General features: G+C 34.2%; 2 protein-coding genes across 9 annotated transcripts in view; one reads left to right on the forward strand and one right to left on the reverse strand.

Moving 5' to 3' along the window:
- On the reverse strand, positions 1 to 21,659 carry LOC125671421 (switch-associated protein 70-like). 6 transcript variants are annotated; one of them, XM_048907160.2, is made up of 11 exons: positions 21,525 to 21,632; positions 19,963 to 19,989; positions 15,219 to 15,393; positions 11,160 to 11,720; positions 3,615 to 3,761; positions 3,184 to 3,295; positions 2,901 to 3,073; positions 2,732 to 2,794; positions 1,511 to 1,677; positions 1,161 to 1,359; positions 1 to 608 (listed from the first exon to the last, which is right to left on the reverse strand). In XM_048907160.2, exons 2-11 carry the CDS (start codon positions 19,986 to 19,988, stop codon positions 126 to 128), a joined length of 2,106 nt encoding a protein of 701 aa, XP_048763117.1. In that variant the 5' UTR covers position 19,989; positions 21,525 to 21,632; the 3' UTR covers positions 1 to 125. The 6 variants fall into 6 exon arrangements, with proteins under 6 accessions (XP_048763117.1, XP_048763132.1, XP_048763155.1 ...); XM_048907175.2 differs by lacking the exon at positions 19,963 to 19,989 and having other exon boundaries at positions 21,525 to 21,659; XM_048907198.1 differs by lacking the exons at positions 19,963 to 19,989; positions 21,525 to 21,632 and adding an exon at positions 17,911 to 17,989.
- Positions 16,448 to 26,515, forward strand: part of LOC125671476 (electron transfer flavoprotein beta subunit lysine methyltransferase-like) — a 13,621-nt gene continuing 3,553 nt past the window's right edge. The window contains exons 1-4 of one of the 3 annotated variants that reach the window (XM_048907240.2): positions 16,448 to 16,687; positions 17,555 to 17,857; positions 21,598 to 21,728; positions 22,053 to 26,212. In XM_048907240.2, coding sequence (XP_048763197.1) covers positions 17,598 to 17,857; positions 21,598 to 21,728; positions 22,053 to 22,390 — 729 coding nt within the window. In that variant the 5' untranslated portion in view covers positions 16,448 to 16,687; positions 17,555 to 17,597 and the 3' untranslated portion in view covers positions 22,391 to 26,212. Of the gene's footprint in view, positions 16,688 to 17,325; positions 17,458 to 17,554; positions 17,858 to 21,597; positions 21,729 to 22,052; positions 26,213 to 26,515 lie in introns of those variants that run through there. The other 2 variants (XM_048907248.2, XR_008795865.1) reach the window with 2 other exon arrangements.

Raw genomic sequence — 26,515 nt, forward strand, 5'->3', positions numbered from 1 at the left:
TGCATTATTTATGACTTTAATTCTATAAACAGGCATTGTTTTTCACATTTGGAAATATTACATCATTGTTTTGAAATGTTGCATCATTTAGGAAAGGAAATTTGTAAAGTCCAAATCCTGGAAATTCACTCGGTAATTTTAAGCTCAGTTTCCAAAGTGTCATCAGATGTTGTGTTGATATAATTCTCTTTATTGGATGACCCACTGTCACGGAATTTGTAAGAATTTTGATTATTTTCAATCAAGTCTTCATTCGCTGGTGTGTCTGGATTTAAGTGTGGATTTTCCTCCTCATTTGTCTCCCCTTCCACATTTTTCTTCATTTTTGTATCCACTTCCGCATTTGCCTCAAGTTTCTGGTTGTCCTTGGTCAGCTCAGGTGTCTCTGACAGTTCCTTTTTGTTTTCCTTTAATACACCCTCTTTCTCGTCATCCTTTTTTATAAAGTCTTGTTGACAAAATGCCCCTTCCCCGCGATGAGTTAAAAATGGATCGACCTTTGGGAGCACTGGACGCGCTAATCCTATTGTCGGATTTTTCCATAATTTCATTTTTGCTTCAGCAATGATACGGTCCTTCTCGGCTTTTTCTAGCTTATTTGATGCTTCCTTTAAAAAGGAAAAAAATCCATATATTTTGGAAAACATTATCTATATTTGTACAAATTAAAAGCCTTCACATTTCATGGTATTCGGATATTTATGTAGCATGGAAGTCGGCTAAGGTCATAGGATACCCAAGACACATCAAATAATATAGGCTTTTGCTGTGTTTACTTGGAATTTTTGTATTATTTAATCAAGCAGCAATGTAAATCGGTCAGTAATACATGAAATGCACCAATCAAAAGACGTTTTACAGGATTTCAAATTTTGGGTGATGTTTCTTCATTGAGTTTTCAAGTAAAGATTAGTAAAAATGAAAAAATAAAGGTGATTAGATAGAAAATTTAGTGCTAAATGTTTAATATTATCATTACTAACATTTACAAATAGTTTTACAAAATTCTAGAACATTTTTTGGATAACCTACGCCCTTAACATTAACACATCTGCATTGTAAACGGGCGAGACTACTAAATATAATGAATATTGAATTTAAGAAGTCTATGCCCTTTTCAAATTTACACGGAGGAAGAAGTGGAATATTGAATTGTGCACCTGAAGCTCGGAATTAGCAGCCTCCCTTTCAACCTCCAGCTGTTTTAACCTCTCTGCAGCCTCCTGAAGAAGCCGTTCCTGTTCTCCTTTTAGACCTTCCAGACCCTCTCGTTCTTGTCGCTCTTGACGGAGTAGCTCCTCCTGCTCGTTACGCAGACGTTCCAATTCCGCGCGCTTCTGCGACTCCTCTTCTAGCAGACTATAACATCATAAAAAGCATTGTCAGAAAAATGAAATATACAGAAAAAGATTTATGCTCTTGCTGCGAATCGTCAGGAGCAGATAAAGTTCATCCCAGTTTGAAATAAGGATAGTAAAATTACTTACTTTTGTAGCTAAATCAAACGTACCTTGCTTGTAATTGGCGGACTATTTCTTCGTCCCGCTTGGCTTGGCGTTCATCCTCCAGGAGGCGTTGCAATTCTTTTTTAACTTCTTCCAGCTCTCGCAGTCGCCGTTTCTCCACTTCCCGCAATGCTGCTTCCTTCAGCAATCGGGATTCTAAGTCCTCTCGGGCCTACGAAATTACATTTCACACACTGTGTATTTTTAAAAAAAGTGATGATTCCATTGGGAAAATTTGTCGGAAGTACAGTACTCCGATGTCGAAAGATTTTAAATAAAATTTGATCGAGACCGAGGGGGGTACGGTAATTCCGTCAACAGTTATCATTTCTACCCTGTCGCGGTGATTGTTTGCAATATGTACAGAGTACAGTTATTCTTTAGGAAATGTATAGCCATTGTACATTAAACAAGTATAAAATCCCCAATAAATACCATGACGCAACAATGATTTTTGACGTCAGAGAGGTATTGGAAATTTATAGCAATGGCGGACTGTGGTAGATTCTGCTTTTTAATCTCATCCTGTTTCATTTCACATTGCTTCCTGGTGTATTCAACTGAGAAGATGAAAATGGAACGGGGTCCCAGTAAATAACGTGTGCAGTGCTGAGAATGAGTCTTTTAAAAGCGCGGTCTTCCGACAAGTTTGAAAATAAAACTGCAATGTTGATAATGTAGAGAAATCTTTTAAAAGCAGTCTTCCGGAGTAAAAATTAAAAATCCCAAAACGGCATTTACAAGATTGAAAATAAAGTGAGCAATGTTGATAATGTGTAGAAATCTTCCGTAGTAAAAATACCCAAAACGGCATTCACAAGTTTGAAAATAAAGTGAGCAATGTTGATAATGTGTTGCAATCTTTTAAAAGCAGTTTCCGTAGTAAAAATAAACTAGGTGCTTACAAATTAGATAAAGTGTGCAATGTTAATAATATATGTAGAAGTCTTTACACTTACAAGTTAGATCAAGTGTGCAATGTTAATATATGTAGAAGTCTTTACACTTACAAGTTAGATCAAGTGTGCAATGTTAATAATATATGTAGAAGTCTTTACACTTACAAGTTAGATCAAGTGTACAATGTTAATAATATATGTAGAAGTCTTTACACTTACAAGTTAGATCAAGTGTGCAATGTTAATAATATATGTAGAAGTCTTTACACTTACAAGTTAGATCAAGTGTGCAATGTTAATAATATATGTAGAAGTCTTTACACTTACAAGTTTCTCCGCCTCCAAAGCTTCCATTTGTTCTTGAAGTCGCATTTCATCTTGTCGATGACGCTAAAAAATATATTTTTTAAAAAAATCTTCGTAATGTATTCTGATACCAGCAGTTATAGGTTTGAGTGCGATTTAACTTAATAATGAATGTACACCGTCGAGCTACCTCGCTATACTCTTCCTGAAGACGCCGAAGTGTCTCTTCGTCCTGCAGCCTCTTCTTCAGTTCTTCTTCCTCCTGCCTTCTCTTCTCCCGCCTTCGCTCCTGTCTCTGTTTTGATTGGTGCTTGTGGTAGTGATAGTCGGGATCCTCGCACTTGCTGATGGCAAGGTTTAGCGCTGTAGAACAAGGAATGCTTCTTTTAATTGCCTTCTGTATTGTTTAGAGAATTGTCACCGTGGACATGGAAATATAAGTACCATATGTTGCGTTATTTTGAAATCCTTACCCGTGACCCATTCAGTGCGTGTTCGGGCATCGGCTGCACTACACTCGTAAGGCTTGGAACTGGTGTGGATGACGAAACGGTTTTGTTTTGTTCCACCCTTATCCGATACAACCTGTCGACGACAGAAGGTTATAATCGATACATGTATATCGGTTCATTTATACTGCTTTAAAATCATTTAAAGATGGTAAAATCGAAGAAACATTTATATTGATAAACAATAGCTATGTTCTAGAAAGTCGTGTTAACAGATCCTATTAATAATGTTTGATGTTATCTGTCATGCATGCAAAATACCATAGTTGTACATATATATAACACTGACGACTATCAGATAAATATATGCCACAATGTATGCACAAGATAAATGTACAATACTTTTATCAAGAGATTTAAACGATATTACAAAATCAAAATTTGCCATCGATTACCTCAATTCGACACTCCTTGACGATGTTGATGCAGCCCTTGAGTTCTTTCTCCTGGGTGTTTGTGTAGTATTTCAGTGTGTTCCTCCTGAGGACAAACCAGCGGTCCTTCCAATGCTTCACCTGGTACCCTCTCTTACACAGCATGCCCTGTCAGTAGAGAAAGTGTTCAAAGCTTACAGAACATCTCATATCAGTGGAGAAAGTGTTCCAAGCTAACAATAACATGCCCTGTCGGTAGAGAAAGTGTTCCAAGCTAACAATAACATGCCCTGTCACTAGAGAAAGTGTTCCAAGCTTATAAGGCATGTCCTGTCGGTAGAGAAAGTGTTCCAAGCTAACAAAAACATGTCCTATCAGTAGAGAAAGTGTTCAAAGCTTACAAAGCATTAGCTGCAGAACTATAGCTCTCTGAAAAAATATTTTGACGGAACAGAGAGTTACAGTTCCACTCCTAATAAAAACCTTCGATTTACGGCGCACAAAAAGCTGCGCACGGTTGAGACCTGGTATCGTTGTATTCTTGTGTTGATGTCTCATAAATTTAATATAAAAAAATTCTTAACATATTTTCCTACTATAGTTGTGTCTACACATACCTTCAAATATTCATTAAAGCCCCATACGACCCGAAAACTCCCAGCTTCAAATAATTTCGTTTGTTGACGTAGTCATGTTAGGTAACCGGGTCAATTCGAACCCTGTTGTTGTTGTTGTTGGTATAAATTCGTTATAAGTTATATGTTCGCTCTTCATTTATCATCAACACGAATAATTTATAGAAATTAAAAAATAAAGTTTTTCTAAAGGTCAAAATAAGCTCTTGATTAATGAAAATGCTACAAAAGTCCTTAACACTCGTGTAAAAGGGATGGAGACCGAACCAGACTAATGGAAGCCGCATTGTCGTGAGTTTAGCTATTTGAATAATTATTATTTAAAGGAACTGGAATTATATTTTATTCAAAATATTTAGCTAAAATATTTGTGGGGATATTAGTTCACATCTAGACGTTATTGTGCAAGTCTGGAAATGAACCGGGGTTCGAATTGACCCGGTTACCTAACATGGCTACCTCAACACACGAATTCGTTTGAAGCTGGGAGTTTTCGGGTCGTATGGGGCTTTAATGAATATTTGAAGGTATGTTTGGTCACAACTATAGTAGGAAAATATGTTAAGAATTTTTTTATATTAAATTTATGAGACATCAACACAAGAATACAACGATATCAGGTCTCAACCGTGCGCAACTTTTTGTGCGCCGTAAATCGATGGTTTTTATTAGGGGTGGAATTGTAGCTCTCTGTTCCGTCAAAATATTTTTTCAGAGAGCTACAGCTCTGCAGCTAACAAAGCATGTCCTATTAGTAGAGAAAGTGTTAAAAGCTTTGAAAACCTGCTTTATCAGTATAGACAGTGTTAAACGCTAACAAAACATGCCTTATCAGTAGAGAAAGTGTTCAAAGCTTACAAAAACATGCCCTGTCAGTAGAAAAGGTGTTCAAAGCTAACGAAAACATGCCCTGTCAGTAGAGAAAGTGTTCAAAGCTAACAATAACATGCCCTGTCAGTAGAGAAAGTGTTCCAAACTTACAATAACAAGTCCTATCAGTAGAGAAAGTGTTAAAAATTCACAAAGCATGTCCTATCAACGTAGATAAAGAAATTTAGATACAGTATATTATGAAAGTTTTTAGATGTCCATATTAATGAAAATTTCAATTGCTTACAATGAATATGTTATCAGTGCAATAGATTAGGGTAGTTCATTACTCCACGATCTATACTTTGTATGGCACTACGTACGTGTCACAGGATGGCGATTTAAATGTTTTGTGAAATTATCTGTATCGATCGATTTCGTCTATCACCATAGTGAAGTGGATAGAGTACCGGGTTAAAATCACCATTGTGAAGTGGATAGAGTACCAGGTTAGAATCACCATAGCGAAGTGGATAGAGTACCGGGTTAAAATCACCATAACGAAGTGGATAAGAGTACCGGGTTAGAATCACCATAGCGAAGTGGATAGAGTACCGGGTTAGAATCACCATAGCGAAGTGGATAAAGTACTGGGTTAGAATCACCATAGCGAAGTGGATAGAGTACCAGGTTAGAATCACCATAGCGAAGTGGATAGAGTACCGGGTTAGAATCACCATAGCGAAGTGGATAGAGTACCAGGTTAGAATCACCATAGCGTAGTGGATAGAGTACCAGGTTAGAATCACCATAGCGAAGTGGATAGAGTACTGGGTTAGAATCACCATAGCAAAGTGGATAGAGTACCAGGTTAGAATCACCATAGCGAAGTGGATAGAGTACTGGGTTAGAATCACCATAGCAAAGTGGATAGAGTACCAGGTTAGAATCACCATAGCGAAGTGGATAGAGTACCAGGTTAGAATCACCATAGCGAAGTGGATAGAGTACCAGGTTAGAATCACCATAGCGAAGTGGATAGAGTACCGGGTTAGAATCACCATTGTGAAGTGGATAGAGTACCGGGTTAGAATCACCATAGTATGCCATAGTGAAGTGAATAGAGTACCGGGTTAGAATCACCATAGCGAAGTGGATAGAGTACCGGGTTAGAATCACCATAGCGTAGTGGATAGAGTACCGGGTTAGAGTCACCATAGTGAAGTGGATAGAGTACCGGGTTAGAATCACCATTGTGAAGTGGATAGAGTACCGGGTTAGAATCACCATAGCGTAGTGGATAGAGTACCGGGTTAGAATCACCATAGTGAAGTGGATAGAGTACCGGGTTAGAGTCACCATAGTGAAGTGGATAGAGTACCGGGTTAGAGTCACCATAGCGTAGTGGATAGAGTACCGGGTTAGAATCACCATAGCGTAGTGGATAGAGTACCGGGTTAGAGTCACCATAGTGAAGTGGATAGAGTACCGGGTTAGAATCACCATAGCGTAGTGGATAGAGTACCGGGTTAGAATCACCATAGCGTAGTGGATAGAGTACCGGGTTAGAATCACCATCGTGAAGTGGATAGAGTACCGGGTTAGAATCACCATTGTGAAGTGGATAGAGTACCGGGTTAGAATCACCATAGTATGCCATAGTGAAGTGGATAGAGTACCGGGTTAGAATCACCATCGTGAAGTGGATAGAGTACCGGGTTAGAATCACCATAGCGTAGTGGATAGAGTACCGGGTTAGAATCACCATCGTGAAGTGGATAGAGTACCGGGTTAGAATCACCATTGTGAAGTGGATAGAGTACCGGGTTAGAATCACCATAGTATGCCATAGTGAAGTGGATAGAGTACCGGGTTAGAATCACCATAGTATGCCATAGTGAAGTGGATAGAGTACCGGGTTAGAATCACCATCGTGAAGTGGATAGAGTACCGGGTTAGAATCACCATAGTGAAGTGGATAGAGTACCGGGTTAGAATCACCATCGTGAAGTGGATAGAGTACCGGGTTAGGGACCTGTAGATCCCGAGTTCACCCCCCTCCCCCACCGAGTTCAACACCCACCCACCCCCGAGTCTTTTCTTCATATTTACTGTAGTATCTTTTTCAAAAAATATTTTTTATCCAAAATTATATATTTCTGCATTTTTGACTTATATGATTATTACATATCGTTTATGATTAAACCATTTCGTGTTGATTTGAGAAAGTCTTTCACGGTGAGGCACCTTAAATTGTTTATAACTAACATGCTACCTGGCTTTTGAGTGGAAATTAAGTTTTAATTGGATAGAAAAGGTGTGTGTGTGGGTGCTCGCACGTGGAGGCAAAAACCCAATCAAAGGAATAAATGTAGATCACAATAGTTTACAAATGTGGATTTGAATAAAAAAGTGAAGATAACAAAGTGATTAATCTCACTATTCCTATAGATATTTTAACATTGATATTAGCATGATTAGAGTGATTAATCTCACAATTCCTATAGATATTTTAACATTGATATTAGCATGATTAGAGTGATTAATCTCACAATTCCTATAGATATTTTAACATTGATATTAGAGTGATTAATCTCACAATTCCTATAGATATTTTAACATTGATATTAGAGTGATTAATCTCACAATTCCTATAGATATTTTAACATTGATATTAGAGTGATTAATCTCACAATTCCTATAGATATTTTATCATTGATATTAGCATGATTAGAGTGATTAATCTCACAATTCCTATAGATATTTTAACATTGATATTAGAGTGATTAATCTCACAATTCCTATAGATATTTTAACATTGATATTAGAGTGATTAATCTCACAATTCCTATAGATATTTTAACATTGATATTGGAGTGATTAATCTCACAATTCCTATAGATAATTTAACATTGATATTGGAGTGATTAATCTCACAATTTCTATAGATAATTTAACATTGAAATTAGAGTGATTAATCTCACAATTCCTATAGATAATTTAACATTGAAATTAGAGTGATTAATCTCACAATTCCTATAGATAATTTAACATTGATATTGGAGTGATTAATCTCACAATTCCTATAGATAATTTAACATTGATATTGGAGTGATTAATCTCACAATTCCTATAGATAATTTAACATTGATATTGGAGTGATTAATCTCACAATTCCTATAGATAATTTAACATTGAAATTAGAGTGATTAATCTCACAATTCCTATAGATAATTTAACATTGAAATTAGAGTGATTAATCTCACAATTCCTATAGATAATTTAACATTGAAATTAGAGTGATTAATCTCACAATTCCTATAGATAATTTAACATTGATATTAGAGTGATTAATCTCACAATTCCTATAGATAATTTAACATTGATATTAGAGTGATTAATCTCACAATTCCTATAGATAATTTAACATTGATATTAGAGTGATTAATCTCACAATTCCTATAGATAATTTAACATTGAAATTAGAGTGATTAATCTCACAATTCCTATAGATAATTTAACATTGATATTAGAGTGATTAATCTCACAATTCCTATAGATAATTTAACATTGATATTAGAGTGATTAATCTCACAATTCCTATAGATAATTTAACATTGAAATTAGAGCAAACACAGATATAAAGACTTTAAAAGCATGCGATATACATGTTTACATAAAAACATTTAAATTTCTATGAGGTTATAAAACATGCTCTAACAGTAATCAGGAATTATTTTTCATTCCAAACAACGCATGTCTTGTCAGTCAAAATAGAAACAAATCTAATAATAGTAAAACTATGCCCAATAAATGGAAAACAATAAAAATTTAATATGGCTTACAAAGCATGACCTATTAGTGAAAAAAAGCGTTCGAATACTAGCTTATAAATGTTCAATGTCAGTGGAAATTGAGAGCGTTCAAATAGCTACAGATATTTCATAACAGTGGAAATAAAGAGAGTGTTTGGATATTTTACAAATCTTTCAGATCAGAGAAATTAGAGAGTATTCGAATGGCTTACAAATATTTCATATCAGTGGAATTAGAGAGTGTTTGAATGACTTACAAATACAATGTATTTCATATCAATGGAATCAGAGAATGTTCGTATAGCTTACAAATATTTTATATTAATAAACCTTTTAATTATTTAACAAAACATACCCTATCAATGAGTACATTTTATTTATTTAACAAAGTATGTCCTGTCCGTCGTGAAATATATATATGTATATATATATATATATAATTCAATAAAAAAATCAGGAAAATATACAGTTTCAAAATATATTTAGATATTTCGAAGAAATGTTATATCGAAAAGTCGATGAGGAAATGAGTCAAGAGCTTGGACAAAATCTGAGAAATTCATGGAAAAGATATCTAGATGACTGTTTTATATTTTGGGAAAAATCCAAAGAAGACCTGATCAAGTTTCACAATTTGTTGAATACGCTCAATCCAAATATCCAGTTTACCATGGAATACAGTGATACTTCGATTCCCTTTTTGGACATCAAGGTGATAAAACATGAAACCAACATCCTAACTGATATATTTTACAAAAAGACGGACACACACCAATATTTGAATTTCAAATCATGTCATCCTACACACACTAAAAGGAATATCCCGTACAATTTGGCCAGAAGGATTTGCACTATTGTTAAAGATGAAAATACTAAAGACCAAAGACTGGCAGAATTGAAAATATTTCTTACTGCGCAGAATTATCCGGAAACACTCATTCTTTCAGCCATAAATGAAGCAAAGAAAATTCCACAGCATACACTTAGAACAACAAGAGAAAAAGAACACGATCCTTTCCTAATACCATTTATAACAACTTACAACCCAAAACATATAAATATCTTTCAGGAAGCTAAGAAGAATTTTACAGTTATCGAGCGTGATTTAGAACTTCAAAAAATTATTCCCAAATCCGACCTACTTCACAGCCAAAGACAACCATCCAACTTGAAAAAATTATTAACAAAAGCCAAATTCAATTCAACGCCTGAAAAATACGCAGTTTCTACATGTGGTGATTCAAGGTGTGGTACATGTCCCTTCCTAAAAACAGGACCTTCTATTACTTTTAAATGCGGAAAATATTTTACTGTAAAGGATAACATGTCATGCAAGTCGAAAAACTTACTATACTGCATTATTTGCAACGGGTGTGGCGAGGAATATATTGGACAAACCGGAACACAACTAACAGCGAGGATGCGTGTCCATCGCCAACAAATTAACGATCCTAGTACAAGAAATACCCCATGCAGCGAACACTTTGACAACTGTGCTAGAGGCAACTACAGCATATTTCCATTTTATAAACTTAAAACAGAATCAACATCCATGAGACTTGCTAAAGAAAATTATTTCATTAAACTGTTTTCTCCCAAACTAAACAAACTTTAATCAATTCTGATTGTTAAACCTCTTAATTCATCAACTTTTATCATGTTAATGTTCATGCTTATTTTGTCCAAGTCACCTTTCCCGAATTTTTTGTATTATGACGTCATGTATGTATTCCCTCCTCGCAAAGACTATCATGACGTCATGACGTCACAATAGACGTCTCTAAGATAAACAACTGTGTATTCATTATTTAAAATTTGTATTCATCTGAGGATGGATGTTAAAATCCAGAAAGCGCTAGTGATTTAAATATATTTTGGAACTGTATATTTTCCTGATTTTTTTATTGAATTATTTTGACTGTGTGATATCAACTCTTTCTATTTGGATTATATATATATATATATATATATATATATATATATATATATATATATATATATATATATATTATTTAACGAAGCATGTCCTGTTAGTGAATTCAGATATATTTCGTATATTTTGATGATTCAACAATACGTGTCATCCTCTGGAAACGTCAGTGAATCACATTTTAACATACTTTAAATATTGATGACAAAGGGTTTCATTGCGGGATTTATAATGATATCTCTATAACTTTTAAATCAATAAGAATCTGGAATGTTATTTCAATTTTTCTCTAAATCTTTTGGAGAGTGAATAATTCACATTCATAAGAAGTAGCAGAGGTTACGGAATTCCAATTTTGACTTGTCAGTATACATACCTTTTGAAAGATGTCATCGATGTACAATTCGTGTATCTTAGAAAGATAATATTGAAAATCACTGTCTCCAAGCTGAGATCCAAACAACGCGATAAAAAAATCTTTAAATTCAACGAAATTCAAGTTTCCTGAAGCCATTTCCATTTCTTGAATCTTGTCTTCTAACTGGGTAAGTCCGGATATCGATACAAAGGACCGGAACAAGATCCCCATTTCATTACGGTCGATTTCTGGAGGTCCCTTCGGAACACCATCTTCAGTGTCTTCGGACAACAAGATGAAAATCATCCACAATTTTAAAAGATTTTTTTCGCTAGACTTGTACAGATTGAACTCCGCCTTGGTATAGAAATGATCATAATAGATATTCCAGCAAAGTTGGTATATGTTAGAGAGCTCGTCCGAATTTTCTCTCGTGGGAGTATCGGCATTGCTTTGTAGAAATTTGCGATCGATGATATCACAAAGTAAATGAAAGTCTATCTTTGTTTGTCCTTCAATGTTCAGGAGCTCCTCCGATTTCTCACATCCGAAAACTCTTCCTAGACTGGAAATCAAGACCTAGGACAGAAAGTAAACTATAAAACCAATCTCATAAACTATTAGCTGCAGAACTGTAGCTCTCTGGGGAAATATTGGGACAGATCAGAGATCTCTGATCTGTACCAATATTTTCTCAGAGAGCTACAGTTCTGCAACTAACAGGAGCGGATCCAGGAATTGCGGTTAGGGGGTGCAACTAAAACTATGAGATAGTGGGTCTGGGGGATTCCTTGAGGCCTCGGTGAGTCCAGGGCAAAACCCTGGTGGGGGCCCAGGGGACGAAGCTCCCGGAAGCTTCTGGACTTTACTGATTATATAAGGCCTATGTAGTCGTGTTTACTATTTTCTGTTATTTTTGATAAGGAGAAATTAATAAGATGACGCAAATTTTTAAGCTTTTCGGAAAAAAAATGTAAGTTCTCCCAATACAAGTAATTCAATAGATCAAAAGATTTTATCATTTATTTTTCCGAGAGTAGAAGCAATTATTGCTTCTTTTATCGTTTATTTTTTTCTAAACAAGAGACCACGATTTAACTTAGATTTGAAAATTTTAGGGGGTGAGGGAGCCCGCTGCGCCCCCTTAACCCCTCACTGGTTAATAAACAATAAGCTCATCAGTAAGAAGCTTATTCTGACAACCAGTGTTGTAACCACCACTAATCATAAACACCACTAATGATATAACAACCACTAATGATATAAAACCACTAATGATATAAAACCACTAATGATATAAACACCACCAATGATAAAAAACCACTAATGATATAAAACCACCAATGATAAAAAAACCCACCAATGATAAAAAACCACTAATGATATAAAAACCTACTAATGATATAAACACCACTAATGATATAAACACCACCAATGATAAAAAACCACTAATGATATAAAAACCTACTAATGATATAAAAACCTACTAATGATATAAAAACCTACTAATGATAAAAAACCACTAATGATATAAAAACCTACTAATGATATAAACACCACTAATGATATAAACACCACTAATGATAAAAAACCACTAATGATAAAAAACCACTAATGATATAAACACCACTAATGATATAAAAACCACTAATGATATAACAACCACTAATGATATAAACACCACTAATGATATAAACACCTACTAATGATATAAAAACCACTAATGATATAAACACCACCAATGATAAAAACCCACTAATGATATAAAAACCACTAATGATATAAACACCACTAATGATATAACAACCTACTAATGATATAAACACCACTAATGATATAACAACCACTAATGATATAACAACCTACTAATGATATAAACACCACTAATGATATAAACACCACTAATGATATAACAACCTACTAATGATATAAACACCACTAATGATAAAAAACCACTAATGATATAAAAACCTACTAATGATATAAACACCACTAATGATATAAACACCACTAATGATATAAACACCACTAATGATATAAAAACCTACTAATGATATAAACACCACTAATGATATAAACACCACTAATGATATAAAAACCTACTAATGATATAAACACCACTAATGATATAAACACCACTAATGATATAAACACCACTAATGATATAAAAACCTACTAATGATATAAACACCACTAATGATATAAACACCTACTAATGATATAAAAACCTACTAATGATATAAAAACCTACTAATGATATAAACACCACTAATGATATAAACACCACTAATGATAAAAAACCACCAATGATAAAAAACCACTAATGATATAAACACCTACTAATGATATAAAAACCTACTAATGATATAAACACCACTAATGATATAAACACCTACTAATGATATAAACACCACTAATGATATAAACACCACTAATGATATAAGAACCACAACTGATATAAACACCACTAATGATATAAACACCACTAATGATATAAACACCACTAATGATAAAAAACCACCAATGATAAAAAACCACTAATGATATAAACACCTACTAATGATATAAAAACCTACTAATGATATAAACACCACTAATGATATAAACACCTACTAATGATATAAACACCACTAATGATATAAACACCACTAATGATATAAGAACCACAACTGATATAAACACCACTAATGATATAAACACCACTAATGATATAAACACCACTAATGATATAAAAACCTACTAATGATATAAACACCACTAATGATATAAACACCTACTAATGATATAAACACCTACTAATGATATAAAAACCTACTAATGATATAAACACCACTAATGATATAAAAACCTACTAATGATATAAACACCTACTAATGATATAAAAACCTACTAATGATATAAAAACCTACTAATGATATAAAAACCTACTAATGATATAAACACCACTAATGATATAAACACCTACTAATGATATAAACACCACTAATGATATAAACACCACTAATGATATAAGAACCACAACTGATATAAACACCACTAATGATATAAACACCACTAATGATATAAACACCACTAATGATATAAACACCACTAATGATATAAGAACCACAACTGATATAAACACCACTAATGATATAAACACCACTAATGATATAAACACCACTAATGATATAAGAACCACAACTGATATAAACACCACTAATGATATAAACACCACTAATGATATAAACACCACTAATGATATATAATCCACTAATGATATATAATCCACTAATTATCTATGTCGAATTAATTAAAGAATGTATTTGTCGAGATAATAAGACGTTTAAGTATATAATAATGCATATATTCAGGTCTTTTCAATATAAAAAAGACCAGAAACAAATATACATGTACCAAGCTGCAATAATGTAGCCCTCTCTGATTTTTGTCAGAATAAAAAAAAATTGGATAGGGCTACATTATTGCAGCTTTCATGTACCTATTCTGATATAATTTAAGAAAGTTGATTAAAGTGTGATAAATTCTGTAGATTTTTAACAAAACGCCAAAAGCAAAACTCGGGGGGGGGGGGGGGGGGGGGCACCAGGCCTTGCTGCATTTCAGTCTTTAAACCATTACCACGGTAGATATTTTACATTCATTTGTATATATTGGAGAAATCAATGCCATTTTCGGAGTAAAGACGTAAAGTATTTGAAAAATCGAAAAAGTTTGCCATTTTTACATCATTTTTCACCATATACAAATGTATATATCATCTAATGCTGAAAAGCACACGATTTTGGTGTATGTAAAAGCAAAAGAATTAGCTTATTATCCATCTTATAATGTTAATTCACAACTTCATTATACTGCATTATACATACTTATTGTCTGAGCTTATTGGAACTTTGAAAATGCATAATAACGTGATATACACCTATATTGCACTGTATACAATTCTACCTGAGGATTTTAAATTATTGTATCCATGCCGAAAGAATTTAAATCAAGAAATGAAGAGTCAATGTAAATGTGCTCCAGTTTGAAGGAAATTAATTTGTTCATTTTTGATTGACTTCACTAGCCAGTCACCTTTAGTGTGGAAATGTGGGCGGTACCGTCGTGGGGGTCGACTAGAGTGTTGAAGGTGTACCATAGGAGTTTGTTGACTTCAGTGGGGGATGTAAGAGGGGAGAGAGCCGCCATGTTGTTGCCAGGGCTCAGCTTAATGGTCTTCTTGTGTTTCAACATTTTGTCCGTGACAGACCTAAAACAAAAATAGATAATAATCTGAAGCAACAAAGCCAATTAGATATAAATCTTCTTTAGCACAAACACATTTACAATGAATAGCTATGGCCCACTTTATCATTAAACAAAAGACAATATACACAGATATTTCTATATACATGTATTAAATCACAATGAACAAACTCTGGTTTTTAAATATGCTTCCTTTTATATAAGTTTATATCAAACACTAGGACAGAACGGTCACGCTTTGGTGGAGCTGACCAGGGACGATGGATCATGGAAGGATAATTCAAAGTTATGTCAAAATCACACTGACTTTATTTCTTGTAAGTGTTTTAAATAGCACAGTTTCAAACCTACTGCATTGGTAGCGGAAGAGGATGAAAAGAAGAAGAAGAAGAAGAAAACGTGAACGCAAAACGAACAATTAATTCAGGACTAAAAGCATAATAAAATAGAAAACACCAGGCTCCGTTACAAAATCAACGACCACATATTAATGCAAAACCTACAGTTGTTTTGAATAAATGTCCGACTTTAAACAAAGATTATATTATTTGATTTGAAGATTCATTCACTGAATTGACGCTAGATGGCGTACAAAGAACATTTTTACCCTTTCCGCTGCCCTCTGCTATGTACATCACGCGTATGTTATATACATGAACATGAGTATGATATGTAGGCCTACAATAGTTTACTTGCAATTATATTACTTCTTCGCTCGAATAAATAGTATGCATATCTCTAAACTTTGTGTAGAAAGTCTGACATGCTCCCTGTTGACTTTCAATAAATGTGTGTATTGTTTTGGTATCCTCTTGGTTTTCGGTCCACTCAGCTGGCTGGACCGAAAACCTTTGGCTTTATTTACATATATATATACATTACGTACGGTGTTATTTTTTATTACAATTTTCAGCCTTGGACTTGGACCAATTGATAGATATTTTTGTGTTCATGAAATGATGACAACATTTCCAAGTATGATATAAGTTATTCAGCTTTAGAGCAGAATAAATCCTGCCAGTTTGACTTGAGTGGAACCTAAATATCAGTTTTGTTTTGTATTGTTTGAAACAAGAGAGTAACCCCCCTTTGCATACATCGTTTTGTCGTCGTTAGACGGTTAGTTCCATAGATTCTACTATAATTGTAAAGCTGGTGTTAGGGGAACTCCAAATGAAGTCAATAACAAATTGACTTCGGCAAAAACTGGAGGAAAAGGAGCTTCATCAACGCGAAGTTTATGTAGAAGTATGTCACAACGTGGCCCAGAAAAACAGAGGCGGATCTACTCCGCGATGGTAAACAATTTTATTTAGACTATATAGTGTTCAGCTTTCTGATGGACATACGTTGCTATAGTATATATCGACGATTCATGGTTTTAATCAGGAATTGAAAAGTGAATACTACTACTAATATAAAATCTATGTCTTAATTTCAACAAAATACACTGGTGTTTTATCAGTTTATTTTTATCTTAAAACATTTTGGACCTATATCATGTTCAATTTGTTATCAGACAGAGGTGAAGACATGCATGGTTACATATTGAAAAATATAAGACTTACCAAAATTTTACACGTAAATGCCACAACTATTAACAAGTAGCTGTTTCCTGTTTGTATCAATGAGAGGTTCGCCTACTAATATTAAATGACCAACTTATCTACGCATTAAACTTCCTCCTTCCCTCGATCGAATATTTTTTAACATGGACGGTGTTTTTTTTTTTTATCTACAAACAGGACGGGCCGCCTTGTATCTTAATTATACGACCGTATAAATTAACCCGTCGCCATTTTTCACAGTTCGCCCTATACACACATACCTTTGGGAGATGAAATTGAACATGACGAGGAGTAGGTAATTTCTAACTTCAACCTTCACCAATCATCCGTTAAGAGCACAAAGGACACACAGTTACTGTATAATGATCTTATGAGCCCTCGTACTTACTAAGCGGATGTCAATGTCTGTCTGACGACTGTTGCCAGATCTAAGGATGAAAACTGAACATTTACATTTTACACCAATGTTGACATAAACACGCACGCGCGCATTCCCCCAGGTAAGGCCGTTCTGGCAGTAAAACAATCTGTCCTTGTTTACAGTGACTGATTCACTTTTACCATGCCCCCCTCAAGTTATATTTCATTTAATTTCAGGATTTTTAAAAATGTAGCCGACACACACAGACAAAAGAACGAAATGCATTTAACCTTGGGGTCTCGCAGATTTGTAGAAATTAATATCGCCATCAGACGGTTTTATTCTAAGTCTGCAACCGCTGAACGATGGCGAACACTCATTCGAACACACACAGAAGTTTCAACTGATCACATGACCCCAGAAATACAACTTCATTTAATCACCCAGAAGTGTTCATTGTGGCATAGTAGAGGAGAAGATGTGCCGTTCCCAGACCCATTCTGGGCTTTCTACTGGCCCGGAGGACAGGTGCTCTCAAGGTATTTATTGTTACACTATTTACTCAGGGTGGAAATTAAAGTTAAATACTCACCCCTTTATTAACTGTTTTCGTGTGTTACGTTAGCTTCCGTGTAAGCACAAACACATACTAAATTCAAGATCGCTTCTGACAACTTTGAGTGCGAAACGAGGAAGAAAGAAAATGAGGGAGTCTTATCGGCATTTCCTACAAACTCTTTAAAAAATGACGAAAATAGAAACTTATTTATGATTTTATAAGTAAAATGAACGCAATGTACTGTTTGGAATGTAATTTATTTCCATGATTTCAGAATATTAAGTTCAAAACAGTGGTGGTGGGGGGGATTGTATAATAATATATTTCAACTTTTGAATATCATAGAAAATTTAAACTTCTTTATTTTGTAGGAATGTTATATTTGTGCTTATTACAACCAAACTAAGCCAAAAAATAAAATACATTAACCCATGCATACACTTTTTGTGCTTATTACAACCAAACTAAGCCAAAAAATAAAATACATCAACCCATGCATACACTTTTGTTCGTATGAAGTGTCCTATTGAAATATCTTGATGCTAAAACATTTGACATTTTTCTAAGGAAGATTGTATTGCCACTGTTTAAGAAAGATGGTCCATCCTTAGCATCCAATTATAGACCAGTTTCACTATTGTGCTGCGTCAAAAAAGTTATGGAAATAATCATATTCAAACATTTGTACAACGATTTTCATCAACATAACCTATTTTACAAGTTTCAAGCGGGATTTTGTCAGGCCATTCTTCTGTTTACCAGTTACTCGAAACTTATCATAGCATTGTAAAAAATATTAACGAAGGGAATTTTGTTGCATGATTTTATGTGATCTGTCCAAAGTATTTGACAGAGTTTGGCATAAATTTAAAGGCTTGAATTTTGAACTAAAATGTATAGTATCTATGGAGATTTACTTGACTGGTTTGCAAGTTATTTATGTAATCGAACACAGAGAGTTAAGTATAAAAATATGCTATCATCTTGTAGACTCATAAATACTGGTGTACCACAGGGGTGAGTCCGTAGTCCTTTGTTATTTTTTATTTTATGTAAATGACGTAGCAGAAAAGATTATATATATTATGTAGATTACTTGCAGATGACACTCATTACAATGTATATCATACAATATAGTAAATATTGAATATATTTTGAATCACGATTTTAGTATTAGATAGATGGTCATCTAAATGGCTGCTCAAATTCAACCCTTCCAAAGATAGAGCATTATTTTTCACACCAAGACCAAACTATATTTTCCCTAAACTTCATTTCAAAATTGTCCATTAAAATTCTTGACGTTTCACAAACATTTAGGATTAGTTTTTAGTCATATTCCTAGCTGGTCAGAATACATTAATAGCGTAGTAAAAAATAAGGCCTATCAGAGAATAGATCTTCTAAAAAAGTTAAAATTCAGCATATGTAGAAGCACATTATCAAAAATGTATACTACATTTATTAGACCACTACTTGAATAATCTTCTTTTGTGTGGGATGAGGAAACACTAGAAAAAGTTTTAACTGTACGCAGCAAAAATAACTACGGGATTACCTATGATATCATCACGTGGTTCACTATTTTTAGAAACAGGTTGGGGGCCACTTTCAGAAAGGCGAAGAGTTGCAAAACTAAGCATAATGTTTAAAGTCCATCACAATTTAGTTCCTGATTGTCTTTAAAATATATTCCCTCCAACTAGGAATATTGAATCAAATTATAATATACGCTGTGGGGAGGATTATACTCTTCCTAAATAAAGACTTGAGTAATTTAGGAAATCCTTCGTCCCTTACATAATCAATTTAAATATCTCAGTTAGAAACAATGCATCTTATTGTTTTTTGTTTTGTTTTGAACATATTTTATTGATGAAATCAAAAGGATTGGGAACAAGTTCTTATAGTAAAGTAGCTTATCCCTACAAAATCAGTCCCAATTGTTCGTGTGGTTTACCTGAGGACTCGTATCATTTTTTCTTTGTATGTAACAAATATAATTAATGCCAGGAGTCAATTATTAAGAAGATTTTTTTTTTTTTTTACATTTTTCTCAATTATCTATCACTGATTGTCACTTACTTCTGTGGGGAGACGAAGCTCAACATGCTGAAATAAACCAACATATTTTTACTTCTGTTCAAAATTTCATCAGAGATTCTGTAAGATTAACTGTTACTACTACCTAACACCGTGCCTTATTCAAGTAACTGACCTTTAATACATGTATATTTATTTATTTATTTCTTGTAACTAAGAAATGATTATGTTTTTGTACCATTTTAATGAGTATATTGACAGTTGTATTTTATGAATGAGTATATTGACAGTTGTATTTTATTAGCGAGTATATTGACAGTTGTATTTTATTAGCGAGTATATTGACAGTTGTATTTTATTAATGAGTATATTGACAGTTGTATTTTATTAATGAGTATATTGACAGTTGTATTTTATCAATGAGTATATTGACAGTTGTATTTTATGAATGAGTATATTGACAGTTGTATTTTATTAATGAGTATATTGACAGTTGTATTTTATTAATGAGTATATTGACAGTTGTATTTCATTAATGAGTATATTGACAGTTGTATTCTGTTAATGAGTATATTGACAGTTGTATTTTATTAATGAGTATATTGACAGTTGTATTTTATGAATGAGTATATTGACAGTTGTATTTTATTAATGAGTATATTGACAGTTGTATTTTATTAATGAGTATATTGACAGCTGTATTTTATGAATGAGTATATTGACAGTTGTATTTTATTAATGAGTATATTGACAGTTGTATTTTATTAATGAGTATATTGACAGTTGTATTTCATTAATGAGTATATTGACAGTTGTATTCTATTAATGAGTATATTGACAGTTGTATTTTATTAATGAGTATATTGACAGTTGTATTTTTATAATGAGTATATTGACAGTTGTATTTTATGAATGAGTATATTGACAGTTGTATTTTATGAATGGGTATATTGACAGTTGTATTTTATGAATGAGTATATTGACAGTTGTGTTTTATCAATGAGTATATTGACAGTTGTATTTTATTAATGAGTATATTGACAGTTGTATTTTATTAATGAGTATATCGACAGTTGTATTTTATTAATGAATATATGGAAATTTGTACTTTATTAATGAGTATATTGACAGTTGTATTTTATGAATGGGTATATTGACAGTTGTATTTTATTAATGAGTATATTGACAGTTGTATTTTTATAATGAGTATATTGACAGTTGTATTTTATTAATGAGTATATTGACAGTTGTATTTTATTAGCGAGTATATTGACAGTTGTATTTTATTAATGAGTATATTGACAGTTGTATTTTATTAATGAGTATATTGACAGTTGTATTTTATTAATGAGTATATTGACAGTTGTATTTTATTAATGAGTATATTGACAGTTGTATTTAAGATGAGAACCCCGTAAGTTGAAAGAACTTGTGTTCAAACCGTTTGCATAATATTCACTTATATAATAACATAATAGAGAAACATGAATGTGTCAACAAACGTTTTAGTATGTCACACTACGCGAATATTTATAGACAAGAGATTTACAGATACTCGGTGACATTAAGAGCTTCACTATAAAACCATTGAACGTTGTACTTACCATGTCGAAACGCGGGGACCTCTTCATGCTGTTGAGGAGCAAGTCTGTATCATCACTATCACGTGTTTTCTAGGTTTGTCCTGGACAATGCTCGACTTTTTTCTGACAAGAGAGTCCTTGATATCGGGAGTGGATGCGGAGCTTCCGCTATAGCAAGCAAGATGTCCGGCGCTCACACCGTCTGTGCCAACGATATAGACCGGGGTATGAATATATAAAATGCTTCCTGCTCTTTTCAATAGTTTTAGAGCGATGCTTACAATATATTGCTAAACTGGTATCAATGCAGACAATTTATTTCCGTCTTTTGATGTAACGATATCATTTTACAGCTGTTAGTTTATAATTCACAAATTAAAGTGTACATGTAACTGTGATGTAGAAATATTTCCATCTGTTAAGAGTGTAGAATTGATATAACAATATCTTTTGTAAATATTTTAAACTTTATATGTCCATGTTTTAAGTGAATCATATAGATTGTGGACAATAATATAACTATTTCAAAAAGTATATTTCATCTTTCAGTGGCAATAGAAGCTATAAAAATGAATTGTGAACTGAACGGAGTGTTTGTCGACACATCCGCCGATGACGTCATAGGCAGGCAGCTTCAGGATTGGGACATCGTATTTTTAGGAGACATGTTCTATGATTCGTACTTTGCGAATTTGTTCAGCTGTTGGTTACCCAGGTTATCACAAGGGGGTATAGATGTGTTGGTGGGTGATCCGGGACGACTGCCTTTGAGCGACCATCCGCTAAAGAAGAATCTAGTTAGTCTTTATCAGTGCTCACTTCCGGAAAACAGTCTCAAAGAGAACAGTGGTATGTCTACCGGGACGGTGTGGCAGTACAGGGCTTAGTTACAACGGGCCCCGTCATACATATCAGAGACCAATGGAAAAGGCGTTGGATGTAGACGAATTCCACGTCATTCGTCTGTGTCTTCTGTTACAAACCTCTGCTGAATGTCACGTGTCTTTGTGTAGAGTGCGCTAAGTGTGTGAAGGTAAATACTTGCACGGTATAGCCAGTCCAGCAAATAATATCCCCATCGTCACGTGACTTAGATGCGGGCTATGTCTTGCCATAGTATTCTGTTTATAAAACTATGCTATGACACATTAAGCCCATTTTTTAAACATGTTTGGTTTTTGCAGTCTATTGAAGCTCAAAACCTTATAATATTCATGTTTGCTTCATTTGTATACCATCATGATGGTACTTCAACATTTTATAAATCAGTTGAGGAATTGCCTTTATAAGCGAGAACGGATTTAGGATTTCAGTTTAGAGGGGCATGAAAAAGGGGTCTGTTGGTTGCTTTTAGGTTCCCAGTTCGCCCTAATGGTCGCCAAAGGGGACAAGACCCCCGGAACGCCACGTGGTTAACTGTGTTTTATTAATGAATCCTGTGTAAAACTAATAGAATCCTCAAGTACACATGCTGCAGTTTGGGAATAAATAATATTTCAGTTTTTAACATCCCATCATGGTTGATAACGCTGTTGGCTCCATTTGTCTATATAGCATATCTTTGATAGACAGACTTGGGTGAAGTATATATTTTTAAACGTTTACATGTACTCTGAACTTCCTCCATATACATGCTGTAAAACTTGTAAGTTTTGTGATCGTTTGAGGCGCACCTGCTGATTTTGAAATGATTTATTTTAAGTTCTGCGGCAATATCAACCGGACACATCCCATATTGAAACCTTAAAAAGTGACATTCCATCATGTCCTGTAGCGGATTTAAGGGGGGCGCACCCCCCACCTGCTAAAGTTTTTTTAAAAGGTAAATCGTTGTCTTTTGTTTAGTAAAAATGTTAATTATGAAATAGGCAATAATTTCTTCTACTCGGAGAAATAGCTGACAAAATCTTTTGATTTATTGAATTACATGTACTTTTATTTGGAGAACTTACATTTTTTCCAAAAATCCTTAAAATTTGCGTCATTTTATTAATTTCACCTTATCGAAAATGATAGAAAATAGTAAAAATGACAACATTGCAGACATATTTCAAGCCCAATAAAATCTGTATTTAATCCAGGAGCTTTTGGGGGCTGGGTCCCCATCAGGGCTTCGCCCTGAACCTACTGGAGGTATCAAGGCGGTCCCCAGACCCCCTGCCTCATAAAGTTGCTTCTTCCTAATCGTGATTCCTGGATCCACCCCTGATATCAGTCATCAACATACAACTGATTGACCTTTATGATAAATACTCAGTAAAATATGGCCTCGTTTTGTTCACGTTGGTAACGTTCATTCGTGTTTTAGGAGCAAATCACACATTTCTTATCAATTTTGTCAAATTTCCTTCATGCTGGCCTCCATATTTCTTCAATAGGATTGAATAACATTGCATGTGGATAATGCTGTAGAATCATTTAAATTCGTAGGGGCCAATTTTCGTGGATTGCTGAATTTTTACGAGTTCGTGGGTACGTAATTTCGTGGATTTATATATTTGTAATAAAGATAATTCTGGAATGTCTTTATTCGTTGAGGATGTAAATTCGTGGGTGAAGGGTACCCACGAATTCCACGAAAATTGAGCCACCACGAATTCTAATGATTCCACAGTAGGTGAAGTTTGCTTGTTATGCAAACTTCGGTAAAAAGTTACTAATGTTTCGAGCAATTTTTAAAAGATTCTATTATTCTCTACATGATTTGACGAATGGGCAGGTCTTCTATTCTCTACATGATTTGACGAATGGGCAGGTCTTCTATTATTCTCTATATGATTTGACGAATGGACGGGTCTGGTATTATTCTCTACTTGATTTGACGAATGGGCGGGTCTGGTATTGTATGACTGCAATGAATAGTTGTTTCCGTCAATTATTTCGTCATCGTTAAAAAAAAATTACGTGTCTAAAGTGCCAACTACATATTCATATATTTACATGTACCTTTCGACATTTCTCTCGAGACATTGCCTAAAGAAGCACTACATTTCCAGCGCTACCTGTAGTACGGCCTTGGTCAACTGGGTTCGTATAGTAACGGGTGATGAAGGTAGCCTTGCAGAAAAAATTCATAACCTGCAATGATTTACCAAAATTGTAAATTTCATGATCCTATGGAGTAAGGGTTTAGTTTCAAGGTGGTGTCAAAATTATTATAATTTGAATTCTTTAAGTTTGCTGATACCATATAAAATCTAAATGCATAATTAGGAGAAGCCGAAAATGATGTATTAAAAAGTGATGAATTTTGCAACCTAAGGGTTTTGAATCTAGTGTAACGTATTTCCTTATATTCTAGAAGGCTATCAAAGTTCGTGCCTTGTCAGTTCAAGGGTTCGAGGTGTAATTGAATAGTAACTTTCATTGAAAAAATAAAATTGGGAATGTTATTAGAAATTGGGCCTGTAAATATATACAACTATGCCCTAACCCTACTCAGGTTAATAATTACTTTAAAATCAAGGGCATTCAATCAACATACAAAGATCAGGGATTAACCAAATGATTTATAATATCAAAGTAATTCAACAATGGGTATGACCACCCTCAGCCAACTACTGTCTGACCTCGGACTAACGCTTGTACTGCAGCCTTATTCAGGACACACAGTACAAGTGACAGCCCTTCAACCGCTGCACACACTGTAGAGCCTTATTCAGGCAGACACTGTGAACAACAGCCTGGTCGTCAGTCAAGTCCAGTACACAGAACAGACAAATTATGTGGCTAGCCTTTATCTGGTCGATCTCGACAGTGGCAGACTTCTTACGACTAAGGTCAGCCTATTAAAAGGACAACCTCAATGCCTTCACTCTAATATCGTTACAACGTACGGAGTCAATCACTGGCTTACTCAGTAAATCACTTTATTGCTTGCAACTTACTGTTAATCTTGTCCACCACGTCTTCTCGCTCTGGGCTTTGACGATATAAATGACAGACGACAATTTTCTAGTGCTAGGTCATGTGACTAAAATACGGCTGTTTACATTGGAAACTACAATGTAGATCCTGGATGGTCGATGGATAAATTCCCGGAATATTAAACTAGGATGGGTCCAAATTAGTCATATCGTTTAATGTTAATACATATATTATATTATTTCATGTAAAGCCTTTCATCAGTGTATACACTTTTGAGGGCATTTAAGTTAAGAACACATCTTGTTTTTTTTACTGCACGCTTGTTAAGTGATTAAAAGTTCTTTAAATGTTTTTAGAATCCACATTTGATTTACACCACTTCTGGTATATGTTGTGGCACAAAACCTTTGAAGTTTCTCCTTAATATTTTGGTGTGGAGCAAAGATACGGGTTTGGTAGAATATTTCCTGTATCTCTATAATGTCATTGAGAGCTTGGAGAGCAGAGGCACCATGGTTTTCATCCGGGTACTCTGGTTTCCTTTCACATAATGAACCTCTAGCTCCAACACTCGCGCACCGAAGGGTCCCATTGGAAATAGTATATATACGAGGTCTTTTGGTATATACGTAATCTACTATGTTTGTTTGTATGTATGTAGATACCGAATTAACATATATGTATTTATCTATACATTTAATGAACACAATGAAGTTTTAAAATGTATGTAATCTTCTTGCATGTCATATTGTCCATCACAATTTATTGTAAGATACATTTATTCAACCAAACCAAATATTGCCCTATCGACAATCATGCGTCAGTTAAATGTCTTTATTCTCTTTAATTATTCTTTCTGCAACTGGAATATTTGGGGGGGAAATATGGATATCACATATGTTTTATAGATATATTATAATTAATGGATACATCTTGATAGTGTATAAAATGGAGCGCAGCAGAATGAACTGGGCATTATTTACATTATGACGTTTACAGCATTCAGAACTCCTCGCCCTTTACAGTTGGTAGCAAAAGGAGAAGAGGAGACATCGCATCCATATCCATTGATTCATGTATTAATTTCATCCGATGACGGTTTTAGAAATAACTCGTTCCTAAACATGAAAGGTGAAAATAACGAA

The sequence above is a fragment of the Ostrea edulis genome, chromosome 1 (assembly GCF_947568905.1).
Source record: "Ostrea edulis chromosome 1, xbOstEdul1.1, whole genome shotgun sequence".
NCBI lineage: Eukaryota > Metazoa > Mollusca > Bivalvia > Ostreida > Ostreidae > Ostrea > Ostrea edulis.

What these genes read in the sequence shown, in the direction of transcription:
- LOC125671421 (XM_048907160.2), bottom strand. Translation starts at nt 19,988, where the DNA reads ATGTTGAGCTTCGTCTCCCCACAGAA. An exon ending in TCAAGGAGTGTCGAATTGAG is followed by an intron (nt 3,296 to 3,614) that starts GTAATCGATGGC and finishes TGTCGTCGACAG; the next exon opens with GTTGTATCGGATAAGGGTGG. An exon ending in TTCAGGAAGAGTATAGCGAG is followed by an intron (nt 2,795 to 2,900) that starts GTAGCTCGACGG and finishes TATATTTTTTAG; the next exon opens with CGTCATCGACAAGATGAAAT.